Consider the following 18,915-nt stretch of genomic DNA (forward strand, 5'->3'; position numbering starts at 1 on the left):
CATGCGCGTGCAGTGACACACTTTATCCAACTCATTCAGTTTTGAGCCATGGAAGCTTGGTCAACGGTCGAAGGAGTTTAAAATTTTGTGTTTTAATGAGTTCAGATGACAAAAGACTAAGTAGAGGTGTTCACTTTATAAATTTAAATAAATATAAGAATTTGCTGAGCTATTTTTTCTAAATAAAATGGAACCAAGGGAGTAGGTATTCGAGTTGCGTTAATCTCTATCCTCTCTACTTACTATTAAAAAATAAATAAAAATAATGCAGTTATAATTCAATTTTAAGTGAGGCTCCACTTAAAAAACTACTCAATTGAATAAATCCCGCACAACTTCCTTCCTTCTTGGATTACAACAACATTACAACAATAAAGAAGCAGAAAATTCAGGGGGTTCTTTTTTATGGAACTCATGCTATAAATGCCGTATCCCCTTTACCCTTTTATCCTCTAATCTTCTTTTTTCTGTTTTTTACAGATTTTATATTGAGTTGGTGAGCATGCATTTTGGGTTGTTACTTGGGCAAGGCTTTTCTTTTATAAAATAATCAAAACAATTGTTGAAAGATAATATAGTAACAAAAAATTCAACTGACAAATTGCAGGTAATGACAGGAAGGAAGAACAACAAGAACCTTCAAAGAAACTTCCTTATTTGTTGAAAAAGTCTTTGGTATTTCTTCAAATTGTCTGACCCAATTGATCCTTTCTTGTTTTCTCCACCTATCTTCTCTTTTCTTGATTGTTTGTGACAAGAATCATCTTCAAATTGAAGTGTTTTGTGTTCTCTTTGGTGGGTTTTGATTGTGTTAACAAGTTGAAGCTTTTGGCTTTGTGTGTGTGCAAATTTTTTCAAGATCATTGATGCAATTGGATAATATGAGGTATTTGGGTGGTAAAGCATTAGAAATTTAATCTTTCTTGGTTAGCCTGTGATGAGATTGAATTCTTGATTTGCATGAATTCCTTAGAGTGGAAAATGTTAATGTGCTTAGCGTGATTTTTCTTGTTGGGGGGGGGGAAAACTGATAGTGCTGTTTTCATGAGTTTTCGGCATTTCTGCCTATCTTGATTTGGGCCATTATTGCTGGTATAGTTCTTTGTGTCTGAATTGTTTCGGGGAAAGAAGTGGGAAATTTCTGGGTGTTTAAGTAGATATCCATATTGAATATTGTTTAGGTTATAGAGGGTTGTTCCATTATTAGCTGGATTAAACAAGTTGGCTGACGAATGATGGAGCATAGTCGCGGAGATCTGAATGTAGAGGGAGAAGGAGAAAGCGAGGAAATGGAAAGAGAACCCACCTCACGAGCACATCTTAGGGACAATGGTTATAATAACTCCCGATACACTGGTGCTGTGAGGCAAAAAGCTTATATCTTCGACGGAGAAGGGAATTATTATGATAAGGAATGGGATTTAACAGAGGGCAGAGGCAAAGAATTTTGTTGGTACCATGTTGAGCTTCCAAAGTGGAACCAGAGACTCTCACAATCTGCACAATATCTTATTGATGTACTTTGTCCCCCTATGAAGCTCCAAGACATTTTGTCACTTGTTAGCAATGGACCCTTTTGTGGGCATGTAGATGGGGCTCTTGTGTTTCGGGTTAATTCACCTGGCCCTGCATCCAGCAAATTTACATTTAGAATTTCAGCAAGAATTACCGAGAATTCAGTCATCACCGTGTCATTAGGCCGTGTTCCAAGATTGGGTTTCTCCCCGGCAAATCAGTCCCTTCTCTCAGAGGTTCCCATTGTGGAAAGTCCGAGTTCTGGAAGTGGAGAAATGAAGGAAAGGGGTGGGACTGTTATCAGGGAGCATGTTCTTGATTTTCTGTTGATGATGAATCATTCCGAGGAAGCTGATAATCCTGTACCTAAATCTGTGTCAAATCTGATCGTTCACATCATAGACACACATGTGGATCACCTTCAAGATATTGTGACGAAGCTGGAGATCGAGTTGGACGCAATGGAGCTGGAAATTGACAAAGGTACATCCTTCTCTCTCTATATAATTGTGGTTATATACAAGGTGACTTGGTACTTGGGAACTCTCATTGGCCAAGAAAAGTTTGCATCAAGGAACAAAAATGAAATACATTACTCCCTCCGTTCCAAAATAACTGAATTTTTGGAGTATTTTTTAGTAATATAATTGAATTGTTCATTATTCAAGATAAATCAACAACAACAACAATATACCCAGTGTATTTCCACATAGTGGGGTCTGGGGAGGGTAGAGTGTACGCAGACCATATCACTACCTCAGGTGAAGTAGAGAGGCTGTTTCAGATAGACCCCCAACTTAGGACCGATAATAGTATAACAAACACAAAACATAAATGCATATAAACTAGTATAGTATGCAAAATAAACTAACACCGCTAGCCACAAGATAATACTACAGCCACAAGATAATACTAAAAACTATCTAACCGAAACCATAAACATCACACACCACCACCACCACCACCAACAAACCTAGTATATTCCCACATAGTGGGGTTTGGGGAGGGTAAAATGTACACAATCCATACCACTACCCCCAAAAAAATAGAGAGGCTGTTTCCGATAGACCCCCGACTCAAGACAAAAAGACAGTAATCAAAGCAATCATAAATCATGAAACAAGGAGAAAACACAGATGAACAATACTTACAAAGCAATATTATATACTAACAAACCAAAGGCACTAGGAGTTCTACCCTATGCACAAGGCCCTAAGACTACTAGCGAAGCTACACCATAACACTCCAAACTACTGCCTAAGACTTATCCACACGCACTAGCCCTCTATCCTAATATGTGTCCTCCAAACATTCCTATTTAGGGTCATGTCCTCAGTAAGCTGTAATTGCTCCATGTCATGTCTAATCACCTCTCTCCAATATTTCTTCGCCTCCTCCTATCCCGCCTGAAACCCTCCAAGGCCAACCTCTCACACTTACGAACTGGGGTATCCGTGCCCCTCCTCATCACATGCCCAAACCATCTCAACCTCACTTCCCGCATCTTGTCCTCCACCGACGCCACTCCCACCTTCTCCGGAATAGTCTCATTCCTAACTCTGTCACTTCTAGTAAGTCCACACATCCACCGCAACATCCTCATTTCTACCAACTTTTGTATGTGCGAGTTCTTGACTGGCAAATACTCCGCACCATACAACATAGCCGGACAGACAGACTGCAACTTTATAGAATTTACCTTCAAGCTTGGAAGACACCTTCTTATCGCATAGAACCCGCGAGGTAAGCCTCCATTTCATCCATCCTGCCCCAATACGTTGAGAGACATCCTCATCAATCTCTCCATTACCCTGAATCATAGACCCAAGATACTTAAAGCTATCCCTCTTACAAACCACCTAGGAATCCAACATCACTACCACCTCGTCCTCCTGCCTCAAGTCATTAAACCTGCAGTCTAAGTACTCCGTCTTGGTGTCCTACTAAGCCTGAACCCTTTAGACTCCAGAGTTTGTCTCCAAACCTCCAATTTATCATTAACACCTTCTCGCGTCTCATCAATCAAAACTATATTATCCGCAAAAAGCATATACCAAGGCACCTCTTCTTGAATACGACTCTTGAACACATCCATCACCAAGGCGAATAAAAATGGACTGAGAGTTGATCCCTGATGCAACCCTGTCAAGACAGGGAAATGCTTCAAATCCCTTCCCACTGTCCTCACTCGAGTCTACGCTCCGTCATACATATTCTTAATCGATCTGATGTAAGCTATCGGGCCCCCTCGCTTCCACGTATCTTCAAAGAACCTCCCTAGGTACTTTGTCGTACGCCTTTTCCAAGTCGATGAACACCATGTGCAAGTCTTTCTTCCTCTCCCTATACTGCTCCACTAGTCTCCGCACCAGGTGAATTGCCTCGGTTGTCGAGAAACCAGGCATAAATCCAAATTGATTCTCTGAAATAGACACGGTCCTCCTCAATCTCCGCTCAACCACCCTTTCCCAAATCTTCATCGTGTGACATCACACAACACCACAAACAAGAAACTTTAGACACAAAAAAACACTCCCCTACTGTTATCGACGCACTCCTACTCCCTAACCCTCTACCCTAATCCGTTTCCTCCACACCTTTCTATCAAGGGTCATGTCCTCTGTAAGCTGTAACTGTTCTATATCATGCCTAATCACCTTCCACCAATATTTCTTCGGCCTGCCTCTACCCCACCTACAACCATTCATAGCCCAGGTCTCATACCTCCGTACTGGAGCATCAGAGCCCCTCCTCATCATGTGCCCGAACCAACGTAACCTTACTTCTGGCATTTTGTCCTCCACCGAAGCAACTCCCACCTTCTCCCGAATAATCTCATTCTTTACCCTATCTTTCCTGGTATGGCTACACATCCATCGCAACATCCTCATCTTCGCCACCTTCAACTTTTGGATGTGGGAGTTCTTAACTGGCCAACACTCCGCTCCATACAACATAGTCGGTCGGACTGCCACTCTGTAGAACTTACGTTTAAGCTTCGGGGGCACCTTCTTATCGCATCATTATTCAAGATAGATGTTGGAAAACTTTTCTAATGTTACCCTTCATTAATTAAATTTCCAAGGATGAGTTCCAATGATCATTACTAATGTTTTGGAATTTGAAAAGGGCAAAAATGGAAAAACATGACTAATTTTTGTTTTTGTCTTTTTTTCTTAAGATGTGTGTCATATTCCAACAATTCAATTATTTTAGAACAGAGGGAGTAGTTTTCAAGACACGTTGCATTTTTCAAACTGTTCATATTCTATAACTGTTGTCGTTTTGGTGAAGTCCTATTACTTTGTCATAAATTTTGTGTGTTCTATGTAAAGGTTGCATCTTAAGATATGTTAAGGTTTTGTGCTTATATATGTTAGTGTATATGCGTAACAGTTCATCATGCTATTTGCCCGACAGTGATTTTGGTGCTGGCTTGGTTTAAGATTTATCTGTGATGTTATGATTAGGATAGAATAAGCAAACCACAAGTAAAAGAAAACAAGAACAACACATAGATTTACGTGGAAACCCTTGCGGGAAAAACCACGGGCAAAGGCAGATGAGGTTTCATTATAATGGAAAGAGAGTACAATGTGGAGAAGGCTGAATTTCTGAATAACAAAAATAACCCACTAAATCACACTTATATAGTACGTGCGTAAAAATAGGTCCTAGGCCCCAAAACATAAAGGTCCATACCGTGGGGGCTTCGCCCCCGCACCCCATCGGGATCAGTGGTGGGCTCTGTCGCACCGCGAAACTTTCAGGGCCGGACCAACAAAATTCGGGTCACAACTCTGACATGTGAAGTGAAATTTATGTTGAAGAGTTGAATAGGTTGGATGTCTTATTTCTCCGTTAACGACGCTATGTGCAGAAAATTACTCCATTATAACTCACACCTCTTCATGACTTCCACTTCTAATAACACCCATAACTCTTCTATGCGTTTCATGTCCATAACTCTCAAATATTTTGTGATTAAGTTTATGACACCTAATGATGTTCCTCCATGTGTGCTTACATAATTTCATTTTGAGTAATTCTTTTTTCCCACTTTGTCTCTTTCACTCCTTTTCTTTTTCTGGTTTATTCCTTTGTTGTTTGGATTTCTGTGACTAATATTTCTCTCCATCTTCATCTATAATTTTATGTTAGGCCTTATTGTCCCATAATAGCTTAGGACTAATTATGTCAATTTTGTATGTTGACTCCAAAAAGTTGAAGCTCTTTGTTGTTTAATCATTTATTGAGGACAAATATCAAATGGTAGAAATGTTTTGGCTTTGTTAGGACTTAGGAGGGAGAAAACAATTGGAAGAGTTTGGAAGGAGGGGCCAAAGTAGATGAAAGAGGTCAGTAGGCAACTACAAGTAAAAGATGACACACTTTAATTTATCTCCAAATTATAAGAGATTTTTCTAGAATTTACTTTGTTCGCATAAAGTTATAAATGTTGTCGGTCGTTAATGTGAAATTATGATATGCAGGGACTATTGGAGCTAATCAGAGAAAGTAATTTTTGATTTAATCTATTCACAAAATTAAAGTTTTGTATGCATATATGAATTCTAATTTTTTCTTGACCAATCTACTAATGCTTAATATTTTGACACATATATATATATATAAGTATGTATATGTATATTTGTGTGTGTGCGGATAACTTGACTAGTTTTCTTTTATAAATGTTACAAAGAGATTGTTTCAATACATATATACTACTTTAGGTGACCTTTATATCGGGATCAAGAGACTAAAATTTTAATTTTTTTAAGTTTCAGAAAGATAACGAAGTTTTCCTGAATTACATTACGAGGGATAGCTTAATGGTATATATTCTCCACTCTAACCAAGGTTGAGAAGGGTTCGAGACATCAAGAGAGCAAAAATGGGTGTGAGACGCTGTTTGGTTCCTGAGTATGAGAGGTTTTGGGGGAGGTGGGATTACCATATTCCACAAAAGGTGACTAGGAAATATCACCATTAGAAAAAAAAAAAAATGTAAATGCTAAAACCAGTCATAAAATTGCTTCATCATTTTACTCTCAGAACAGTTCACAAATGCACAATCATTCAAGTTTTGTGGGTTTGTGTGCCCTATGGAGAAACAAAATTGATGTATTTAATTCCTGAAACCATCTTCATATTTATTATTTCTGTTGAAGTTCTTTCTAGATTATGAATGACTTCTATTCTTCTTTGGCTGCAGGCAGTTTTGCTTTAAAGAAACAATTGCTGGATGATAGAAGATTTCCGAAGATGCATCTTGACCTGCAGCGCCTCCTCCAGGTAGTTCTTCATTCCTGTCAATCTGACATGAAGGGAAAGAAAGGAGTAGTTTTTTCTTCTTGTTTGCATTTACCTCCATTAATAATTTGTTTTCAATCTTAAAAAGTGGTGGACTTAGTTATGACTAAAAAGAGGAGTACATTTTCTTAACTAGCACAAAATGTTCTCTGTTTTGTTAACTTTCAACAAATATTGTTTGGAATTGGTCTAATATGGTCCTCTCTGTTCTCCTACTGCTTTTTTCCTAGTGCTAGATTCTTTATTTCTTCATTTATTTTGTTCTTTTTCTTTATTTTACTCCATTTTCCCTCGTTTAAGGAATTGTTACTCATATTAAACAACTAATTTCACGCTGATGCTTCCTGGTGTGATGGATGGTGAAGGGGATGAGGAATGTTGCCAGGTTTCTTGACTGAGGATAGCAAAGTGGATTAATGTTTAAGGAGACAAACGAAAGACATTACACACCATCCAAAGTTAGCACTTGATAAAGTCGTGGGTAAGAAATAGATGAGCAGAAGTAAAATAGGTAGGATTGATTGTTACCAGTTTCTTCTCCGAAATGTTATCACTTCTCTATAACTTGAAGCCTTCGTTGGAGATGCTATTCAAATATAGGTTTTGTTGTACGTCATCTTCTTGATGTCCATTTCCTTTTACTTACCTTTCCTTCTCCGTCATTTCCTTACATAGTGATTGAATCCAATCAAATGAATGCATTTCCACGTTCAGAACACAAGCGTAGCAAGAAGAATCGCAAAAAGAATGAAGTGGCACAAATGCATCCAGAAGATGAGGAGATAAGAAGAAAAGTATATTCATGATATTAGGTTTTGTTTCTTTTGCTATGTCCGTGCCATTCCTTGCTTGTGGAGCGACGTACAAATGGTTTGTCACTGTTAGAGTGGGTTAAGAGTCCCATATTGGTTGGGGATGGACCAGTGGTCTCCTTGTATGGATTCGGGCAATAATCTCCTCCAGAGCTAGTTCTTGGGGTTGCATTAGGCCCAAGGGCCATATCTTCCATGGTATCAAAGCCAGGTCCGTTTATGTGTGGGTTCCCATGTTTGTTCTCCATGTTCCAGTTGGCGGTTTGAGCGTGCAGGGTGTGTTAGAGTAGGTTAGAGTTCCCATTTGTTGAAGACTGGACTGGTGGTATCCTTGTATATACTTGGATAATCCTCCACTCAAGAGCTGATTTTGGAGTTGTGTTAGGTCTAACTTCTAAGTGCCATATCTTACAGTTACCTACGTTGTCTTATCTCCTTATTAAGGTAGGGTAATAGAAGTATGATATTCTTGACTGCGTTCTGCAATTACGAACAAAGTTAGTTCTTTTGAACTTAGGTAAGAGGATGGTAAGATCAAGGATGTCGTATTCTTCTTTTAAGGAGAAAAAATTCTTACACTTGTCAATTGTTGGTTAGCTTGTTTTGTGAAGTTTCTAGGTGTTGATTTATAGACACAACTTTAGTGACTGGATAGCCAATGATGGGGTTAAAGTCTCTCATATACCGGCATTTGGATCCAGTTTCATATATTCTTCTTTAACGCATAGGAGCGGTTTGCATCATCTACTCCGTGGGCTTCGGGGAGGGTAAAGAAAGGAGCATCATAAGCACATGGACTAAAACTATTCTGAAAGAGAAAGTGACATCGAAGTAATCAAAGCGAGACAGTTTTAGAAAAGATGGAGAATTGTGTTGGGGAACAGTAATAATAACAGTTAATAATACTGAATATCAAATAAATATAATTAAGATATTATTTTAAGTGATATATTAAATATACTTTAGTTGTGCTAGACACTGTCCTAAGAAACTATTTCAGCAGTGTGAAATGTTTTCCCAGGATTAAACAAGCACTTCTCTAATTAATTAGAAGATACAGGAATCAACAAAATTATAATACAAATACCAGTAAGCTAAACTATAATGACTAAATTATTAAGCAGAGAAACTAAAGAGAAATTTTTTAATGTTTTTCTTAAAAGTAAAGATTGTAGTAAGGATTAAGGGACTATTTATAGGTAAGACTTAACTTCTCAAGTACACATTTTGATGGCTTCCAAAGTAAGCTTTTTCAAGTATATCTTTTGATAGCTTCTAGAGTAAGCCTTCTCAAGTATAGGCTTCTAGAGTAAGCCTTCTCAAGTATATTTCTTGATGGCTTCTAGAGTAAGCCTTCTCAAGTCCATCTCTTGATGGCTTCTAGAATACATTTAAAGACATGACTTTTTCAATACACTTTAAATGTAAATTATTTTGAAATAACTAAATAATTTCCTACAATCCCCACATTATTTCAAAATAATTTATAGAAAAAAAATTTTAACTTGCTGGATTTGCATGGACAAAATGCAGTAGGTTTGGTGTCTTTTGGACTATGAACCAAACCTAGACCAATAAAATTTAACTTACAGAATTACCGGTGAAATATATATTTCTATGAACTGAATAACTCTTGTTGTAAGCCAGAGACTTTATCAATCATATTTTGACCGTAATTTTGTTGTTCAATGCGGTTTTGCGCCAATAGGCCATGTGCGTGCCTGGTATTCATGAGAGCTCTAGATACTAAGGCCAGTCTCATAGGAACGGCCTCATTCCACTTCTCATATAGATGAATTCATCAAGTGTATACTGCTTTAAATACACCATCCATAAGGACTATGGATTCATTAAGAGTTAATAACTCATCCCTCCATTTTAGTAGCAGTTCAAGCACTCTCAATAAGTGCGCAGAGTCAATATCGACTTGTTATTACCCATATGAACCTACTTCATGGGATCTCCAATCACATAGGTTGGTTACCATCTCTATTGACAATCACATTGGCCTTAACCTTATCTCTTTTGATGTTTGAAGAATTAATTTTCTTCCCACGGGTTTAGTCAGTGAATCGGTCGAATTTAATTCTGACTTCACATAATCAATGGAAATTATTCCATCTCTCAGCAGCTGCTTAACAACATCATGCCTCAATTTCATATGTCTACTCTTACAACTGTAAGATTTATTCTTTGCAATAGCAATTGCGGTTTGACAATCACAGTGTATATATATAGGCGGCATCAGATCATCCTTTTTTAAAGGGATATTAGACAACATATCATCATTTTTCAAAGGGTTATGAGGCAACAGATCGTCCTTTTTAAAAGGGATATTTGCTAAGAAATTTCTTAGCCATTCAGCCTCAGTACCAGCTAACTCGAGAGCCACAAACTCTGATTCCATATTTGATCTAGCAGTGATCGTCTGCTTAGTTGATCTCCATGATACTGCACCACCACCAAGCGTGAACACATAACCACTAGTGGATTTTGTCTCGTCTGAATCAGAGATCCAATTTGCATCACAATATCCTTCTAAAGTTGAATGAAATCCACTATATGAGATACTGTAATTCACGCTTCCTCTCAAATATTTCATCAGTCGCATTAATGCAGATCAATGCTCATTATTGAGATTATGAGTATATCTACTCAGTCTACACACAACATAGGCTATATCAGGCCTAGTAAAATTCATTAAATGCATCAGACTCCCAATAATCTGTGTATACTTAGACTGAGCAATTGGGTCACCATTATTCTTTTTTAATTTAGAATTAGCATCATAAGGAGTTGCTACGGGAGTTACCTCCTAATATTCAAACTTCTTAATAAGTCTTTCAACATAATGTTCTTGTGACAACATTGTACCATCTTCACTCCTTATAACTTTAATTCCCAATATCATATTCACTTCACCCAGATTTTCATATCAAAGTTAGTAGACAAAAATAATTTGGTACGTTCCACAATATTTAAACATGTACCAAATGTAAGCATGTCATCAATATATAAGCAAATTATCACATAATCATTGTCTACCACTTTTGTATAAACACATTTATCCACCTCAATAGAAGAAAAATCGTCTTTTATTAAGACTTGATCAAATTTCTCATGCCACTGTTTAGGAGCTTGTTTAGTGCTATAAAGAGATTTAATTAATTTGCAAACTTTATTTTCTTGTCCAGAAATTACACGTCCTTCAGGTTGAACCATATAAATTTCTTCTTCTAAATCGAAAGTTGTTTTACATCCATTTGATGGATAAACAACTTATGAATTGATGCTAAGGCAATTAAAATTCGAATAGAAGCAATTCTTGTTACTGGTGCAAATGTATCAAAATAATCAATATTTTGCTTTTGAGAAAATCCTTTAGCTACTAACCGAGCTTTATATTTATCTATATATCCATCTGAATTAAGTTTCCTATTGAAAATCCATTTACAACCAATCGGTTTTGCACCAGGAGGTAAATCAATTAAAACCCATGTATTATTTTTCATAATTGAATCGAGTTCAATTTTTATTGTCTCTTTCCAAAATTTAGCATCAGAAGAAGATATAGCTTCAAAATAATTTGATGGTTCATTATCAACAAAAAAAGTTTGAAAATCATTTTCATAAGGAAAATATTCTTTTCGAGGCCTTGTACTCCTTCTCAGTTCCTCAATTATAGTATTAATATCAAGTACATCACTTTTCAAGTCAAGAAATTTGTATGCAGCAATATGTTCAACATATCCAATAAGCATGCAATCAGCAATTTTTGAACCTATTTCCCTCTTTTTAGGTTCAGGAAGAAGAACTTTAGCAACGCAACCCACACTTTTAAATATTTCAAATTAGGTTTATAACCTTTCCACAATTCATAAGGGGTTTTGCTAGTTCTTTTATGAGGAATTCTATTTTGTAAATGACACGCAGATAAAATAGCTTTACCCCACAAATTATTAGGAGCATTAGAGCTAATTAACATAGAATTCATCATTTCTTTCAGTGTCCTATTTTTCCTTTCAGCTACACCATTAGACTCAGGAGAATAAGGCAGAGTTACTTCATGAATAATCTTCATGAATAATACCTTCTTTTTCACAAAAAACATTTAAAGATATATATTCTCCACTTCTATCTGATCTAATTCTCTTGATTTTTCTACTAAGCTGATTTTCAACTTCAGATTTATACGATACAAAAGCATCAAATGCATCATCTTTATTTCTAAGCAAATACAACTTAGTAAATCTAGAGAAATCATCACATAATATCTTTTACCACCTCTAGTCATAGTTTGTTTTAAATCACCCAAATCAGTGTGAATCAAAGATAACAATTCAGTTTCTCTATCAACTGAAAAACATGACTTTTGAGTAATTTTAGCTTTAGCACATATTTCACATTTATCGAAATTACTTTAATCCAAACTAGATATTAAACCAAGTGATTGCATATTCTTTATATATTTGATATTTACATGTCCTAATCTAGCATGCCATAAAGAAATAGACTCAATCATATAAGCAGAAGCTGATGCATTATTATTGATAATATTAAGTACATAAAGTCCATGGTTACAATAATCTTTTCCCACAAATATATTATTTTTTGTCAAAATATGCTTATTAGATTCAACAGCCTCTCTACTTCTTCGGAGGTAGCGGTATGGACTGCGTACATCTTACCCTCCCCAGACCCCACTTTATGGGAATACACTGGGTCTGTTGTTGTTGTTGTTGTTGTTGTTGTAAGCTTATTAGATTCAACAGACACTTTCATTCCAGCTTTATCTAGCAAAGCCACAGAAATCAGGTTTGCTCGCATTGTAGGAACATGTAGCACATCCATTAGGGCTAAAGTTTTTCTCGAAGTGAGTTTTAGGAGTACTTTACCCTTGCCCAAGACTTTAGTAGTTCTTGAGTCTCCAAGGTAGACTACTTCACTGTTATCTCTTATTGATTATAGGAGGCAAATGCTTCTCGATTTGTACAAATATGTCGAGTAGCTCCAGAGTCTATCGCCCATTCTTTTATATATGCCACCATATTTACTTCAAAAATAACAGCTGCAATTATTTAATCTCCTTCAGCTAAATTAGCTTTGGGAGAATTTCTCGTTTCTTTGTTATTTCTCATTCTGTACCTACATTGAGCGGCATAATGACCTGGTTTTCCACAAGTAAAACAAGTGCCTTTTCTTTTCTTAAAACTGGGATTATTAGGCTGGTAACCTTGAGACTTATTACCATACCTTCTGTTGTTGCTGTGTTGACCTTGTACTAAATTTGCGTTGAGCGCAGCCTGCTTAGGTTTGAACGACTCCTTTCTGTTGGTATCTTCAATTAGAATATGAGTTATTATTTCCTCAATAGTAAAATTTTTCTGCTTATGTTTCAAGTTATTTTATAGTCATTCCATGATTCGGGCAATTTTTCAATCAATACCCCAGCAACAAATTTTTCTAGTAAAGTGATGTCCTCAGCCTTCAAATCTTCTAACAGTTTTTGATATTCATTTATTTGAATTTTTATTTCTTTCACATCACTCATTTGCTAATTGTAAAATTTTCCAACCACAAACTTTTGTTGGTTACATCTTCAGCTGTAAACTTCTTGATTAAAACTTTCCAGATGACTTTTGCTTCTTTGCAACTGCAATACACATCAAATAATTCATTCGAAATTGTTTGTAAAATAGTATGGCGACATACCTTATTGGCGTATTGTCATGACTCCAAAATTTTGTCATCAACGTCTGCACCAGATTGTGTTTGTGCCAAAGCATATGCAACACCATGAACGTCAAGTAGTGAAAAAATTCGTTCTTGCCACCTTTTAAAGTTTTCATTAGTGAATATTTCAATATTTGAAACATCAAGAAACGTCTTTGCATATGGTAGAACAACCGGAACAAGAACATTAGGAGTTGCTTCGGTAGCAGAAGTACTAGGAGTAGAATTACTTGCCATAGTTTCTTAGATTGTTGGGGAACAGTAATAATAACAATTAATAATACTGAATATCAAATAAATATTATTAAGATATTATTTTAAGTGATATATTAAATATACTTGAGTCGTGCTAGATACTGTCCTAAGAAACTATTTCAACAGTGTGAAATGTTTCCCCAGGATTAAACAAACACTTCTCTAATTAATTATAGGATACAGGAATCAACAAAATTATAATACAAATACCAGTAAGCTAAACTATAATGACTAAATTATTAAGCAGAGAAACTAAAGAGAAATTTTTAAATTTTTTTCTTAAAAGTTAAAGATTGCAGTAAGGATTGAGGGACTATTTATAGGTAAGACTTAGCTTCTCAGGTACACCTCTTGATGGCTTCCAAAGTAAGCCTTTTCAAGTATATCTTTTGATAGCTTCTAGAGTAAGTCTTCTCAAGTATATCTCTTGATGACTTCTAAAGTAAGCCTTCTCAAGTCCATCTCTTGATGGCTTCTAGAATACATTTAAAGACATGCTTTTTCAATACACTTTAAATGTAAATTATTTTGAAATAACTAAATAATTTCCTACAAATTGTTTCATCAGTAATATGGTAAAGACCATTTGGAAAGATCTAGGTGTTTTGAAGGCAATAGTGGTTCCCTGCAAAGTTAAAAATGAATTGCATTATAAATTTTTGTTATTTGTGCAGTTCAGAGCATATAAATGAGATAGAATTCAGTGGTAGTCTATTGTTTTTACTCTTTTGGATGTAGAGTCGATGATGTCATTTTTAGTTTCTAGCAATATGTGCTGATGATTTATATAGAGTCTGTTTCCTTGTCAAAAGGAAAAAAAGTTGCAGAAAGAGTAATGGAGTAGTGCTAGAGGGAACTTTTATGACTATTAGCTAGAGGCAAAAATTACGAAGTTTAAGGCAGTAACTGCCAAGTAAAAGGATTAAAGGGAAGTGTTAGGCGAGATACAGATTTACAAGCACAAAAGGACAGGCCGGGCACCTCCACCAAGCTGCACGACCAACCTAAAGTACATTATTGCCGTTTTCAAGAATATATATATTTGACACTGCTTAGGTGGGAGTTACGAACCATGAGTGGAATACAAAAGAGGTTAAGAATTTGAAATCAGCCCTCGCTAGAGGAACAGAGACTTTTCCCCCAGTCATTAGCATCTTGCTATGAGCCAAAGACTTCTGTAGATTTCTGAGAATGAACTATTATCTTCTCATAATTTAGTTCCATTACGGAAGGCAATAGTTTAATCAGCTTGCGTATCCGTCTCAAAAGAGAAAGAAAGAGCTTGCCCATTTTGGTCATGCCATTTACAGTAAATTCCTTATGCTATATCTATTAATTTCTCCTTTCATGAAGTTCTCATGAGATTTTTGATGGATAATCTTAGATTTGAAAGACATATTTGATTTTAATCACTTGTTGCAGGTGATTGCACATGGGGAACAAGTATTTCCACGAGTCAAGGAGAAATGTTCATCAAAAGGTTGGTTTGCCAGTGATGACATCAACTCACTTGAAGAGTTAATTGGTCGGCTGAGAAGATTGAAAGAGAATGTTGGATTTATTACCAATCGTGTCACAGCAATTCAGGCAGGTCTTGACAGTTGGCAGTCTGAGCAGATAAATAAAAAGCTTTACTATCTTTCCTTCCTGTCCATCATCTTTCTTCCCTTGTCGGTAGTAACTGGAGGTTAGCTTCTAAGGAACTTGTTTCATAAGTCCAAACCATTTTTATCATTTCATAGTTGACAAGCATCTGATGTCACTTACATCATCTGCTATGTTATAGTGTTCGGCATGAATGTTGGAGGCGTTCCTTGGACCAATCAAAGAGAACCTGAGCTAAAGGAGGGGTTCCGCAATGTTATGTTATTGTGTGTGGCTCTGCTGCTGCTGGTTCTCCTCTGCTTCCTTTTTCCAGCACTTTATAGTCATGTAACGGCTTGGAAGAGAAGGCGAGACATGAAAAGAAGTTGGTCTCTCAACCGAAGATCCTTTCTTAGAAGAAGTACAGGCATTAGGGAAAGAAATGACAGAGGAGGTTACTTGAGGCTATACTGAGATGATAGTGGTAGGCAAATCGTAACTGCAGTTCTCTTCTGCTTATACCTTCGCATGTTTCTCCAACACGTATCAATTTTGGTAATATTCTGGCTTGGTACGATTTCTCCTTCCGCGAGATGTATACACACACTTCAAGGTAGTCCTTATTGTTCGATGAAGACACAATTTCCCACACAATTATAGTGCCACTTTGATAGGCGATGGATGGAATAGCTAGTTGAAGAAGAGCCAATGTTTTGCCAATTCTTTTGTTTGTTTTACCAACTCTTGTGCTTGTATAGGGAATTCTTTTGTTCCAATTGTTCCAGCAGTTCTGCAATTGCTGCTTTTACAATGTGGCAGTTCTTTCTTTTTTCCGTTTCCCTTTTTGTTCTACTTTTCATTGATTAATGTGATAGTTCATCCTTTTACAATGTTAGTGTTAGGATTTTTGTCTTGATTTTCTTATCATATTTGAGTTTCAATTTTTGCGGAAGGAAGTAAAAATATTACCATAATTTCTTTTCTTTTTTCTGAAAGAAAAATATACAACTCTTTCATATATGGCAAAGCTGTTTCTTGGAGAAAATATTTTGGATCTCTATAACCCTTCTCTCATATCATAATACAATAATATCCATAATGTAATTCTTTAAAAAGTCTTGTTTAGAGGATGATTATCTCTCATTGATATTTTAATATTAGTTTTTTATATGCAGGTCAATTGGTCAAATCATATAATAATAATATCCTTTTTAATTTAATATTTTTGTCATCTAATTTATCGCCCCAAATATTTCGCAATTATTAGCTTCCGCATGACATCTAATTTCGAACCACTAACCTAATAAGTGGTATCAGAACTGATGGTTCAGATTAAAGACCTTCATGTCAAGTTCCTAAAGTTGCAATCAATTTGATGAAAATGAAGAATTTACCCAACTATATGTGAATAGGAAGTTTCAATCTTATTTTCAATAGTAAAGTTTATGCAAAATGATAGCCCACTACAATTTTTTACAACTAAAATAGCCCAAATTTATAAATATTATTCGAAATGACCCATTTTGTACATTTTGGATAATTACTAAATGCATTTATTAACACTATTATCTTTTATCTCTTTGATGCATTTACTACACGCATTCATTTCTCTCACTTTTACTTTTTTTGCCTTTTTTTTTCTTTTTTATTTTAAATTGTCTATAATTTTCGTCGATTTGAGCTTCTAAAATACGTACATTTCTTCTTCTTTTCTGATTATTTGTTTTTATCAATCAAATATGTTCATTATTCTTCGACTTGAGCTTCAAGTCAGGTTACTGAAATATCTATTTGGTTGATTATTTTGTGTAGTTAACCTCCATTTAGCTCCTATCTAAGTTTTTTTTGTAGTTAAATTCGTTATTATTTGTTGATTATTTGATGTCATTAATCTACATTTTACTTTAATTTTAGCTTTATTTGACTACTTTTCATAGTTCAAATTTGTTCCTTTTGAGTAGAATTCTAGGATTTTTTTGTTCCTTCTATTACAATATATTATAGGTTAGATTATCTATTTACATGCCTCCATTTTAAGTTATTTTAGATTATCTATTTACAGTAGGTTAGATTGTGTTTTATCTATATATAATTATTTTCATTTTCGTGTGTTTTTTAAGTTTTTGCTTTTCAAACATGTTCATCCTACACTCGGAAAAATTATCAGGAAGTGTATAAAGGTGCATATAATAACTCTAGGGGTTGTAGCTGATGATGTACCTCCCGATATTATATCAATTGCGAATGCAACACTTGATCCTATAAAAATATAACTTCTAGAGTTATTGATCTCATTTCAATTAAAGTGCAAGTCCAAATCCAATGATTGATATGCATAAAAAAGACTTTATATCTGTTGCGAGTGGCATATCTCTTTTGCCAAAGAAAAAGATTTTTAAATTCTCTGTTTCATTTAAGAAGCAGACTTCTAAACCAATTGAAGTAGTCCCCATTAGTAGTGCTGGTCCAAAGGCCGAATCGAATTACACTTGAGTAACACACTCTCAATAAAAAAGAAGTGCTATAAAAGAACTTGTGTCAAGGAGAACAAAAGAGAAAGAAGTGTTGAAAAAGATGAAGGTTTAGAAGCTACTCCAAAGAAGAAAAAGAAAACAAGAAAATCTAAACAAGTGGTATAGGTAATTTCTGATTTAAGATAAAGTGTCATGTTTATTTGGTATGTATAGATACTGTATCTTGATTTAACAATTTGTAACTTTTTATTAATGCAGAGTGTAAACGATTTCATCTTAGAATCGATGTGCACACTACTGCCGATATTGTTACTATGTTGAATCAATTGGAGAAGCGCCAATTAGAAATGTTTAAAGCTATTTGTTTTGACAATTTTCTTGAGTTGAGTTCTTTCTTCATTCAAAATCAGTTTATCCATATCTTGTTGCATAAGGACATAGTTCCGGAAGAGCCCAATAAGCTTTGTGTCAATATTGTGGTATTGACTTTTGATCTTAAAGAATTTGCAATCATGACGGATTTGAAGTGCTTTATTGATGATTCGAATGTGACTGCGTATGATAGTCCAGAGAAGAATTATTTTGGTGGTGCTGAAAAGGTACATCGATATGCGGTGCTACAATGCTGAGTTGGAAATCGGATAGTGATACTGTGAAATTAGCTATGATTTACTTTATTCACTTATTATTCTCAAATATAAATGATCACCCTATTCACAAAAGTGATTTCGATCTAGTTGATAGTGGAGCCTACAATATCTTTCCTTGGAGTTTAGCAGTCTTTGAGGCCACCATGAGTTTATTGCATGATAAAGTCCAAATCTTCAAAAACATGTACAGTTTGGGGTCTACCCCTTGCATTTCAGTGTTGGTTCAATGAGTGTTGCATTAATTTGCCCTGACATGTTGGTAACAATTGATTGCATATTCTTAATTGGAAAGTGGACGATAGGCCTACTCTTAGTGACCTGACTATAAACAATGTTAAACTAAAGAGCATTGATAAGATATTGTATTATCTATGCTTGTTAATGATTAATTCTTTTTTTTTTTTTGGTTTTTTAGTATCCTTTTTAATGTTTTTATAGTGGAAGGTAATTTTCTTACTCCTGAAGAGAAATTAAAATCCAATCTTCAGAGATTTTATAATTCTAGTGGAGATATGCCTGAGGCGTCATCTAGTAGACATACTGGACATAATGATGATTTCTATACCTGATTTCTTCAAA

General features: G+C 35.5%; 1 protein-coding gene across 3 annotated transcripts; it reads left to right on the top strand.

Annotated features, from left to right (window-relative positions):
• The first annotated feature begins 242 nt into the window (after positions 1-242).
• On the top strand, positions 243-16,107 carry LOC107841408 (zinc transport protein ZntB). 3 transcript variants are annotated; one of them, XM_047410709.1, is made up of 5 exons: positions 243-428; positions 1,182-1,998; positions 6,731-6,810; positions 15,051-15,315; positions 15,415-16,107. In XM_047410709.1, the coding sequence occupies exons 2-5, from the start codon at positions 1,233-1,235 to the stop codon at positions 15,684-15,686; spliced, it is 1,383 nt and encodes a 460-aa protein (XP_047266665.1). In that variant the 5' UTR covers positions 243-428; positions 1,182-1,232; the 3' UTR covers positions 15,687-16,107. The 3 variants fall into 3 exon arrangements, with proteins under 3 accessions (XP_047266665.1, XP_047266624.1, XP_047266586.1); XM_047410668.1 differs by having other exon boundaries at positions 244-607; XM_047410630.1 differs by having other exon boundaries at positions 246-428; positions 608-1,998.
• The last annotated feature ends 2,808 nt before the right edge of the window (positions 16,108-18,915 follow it).

This window comes from Capsicum annuum, chromosome 1 (assembly GCF_002878395.1).
Source record: "Capsicum annuum cultivar UCD-10X-F1 chromosome 1, UCD10Xv1.1, whole genome shotgun sequence".
Classification (NCBI taxonomy): domain Eukaryota; kingdom Viridiplantae; phylum Streptophyta; class Magnoliopsida; order Solanales; family Solanaceae; genus Capsicum; species Capsicum annuum.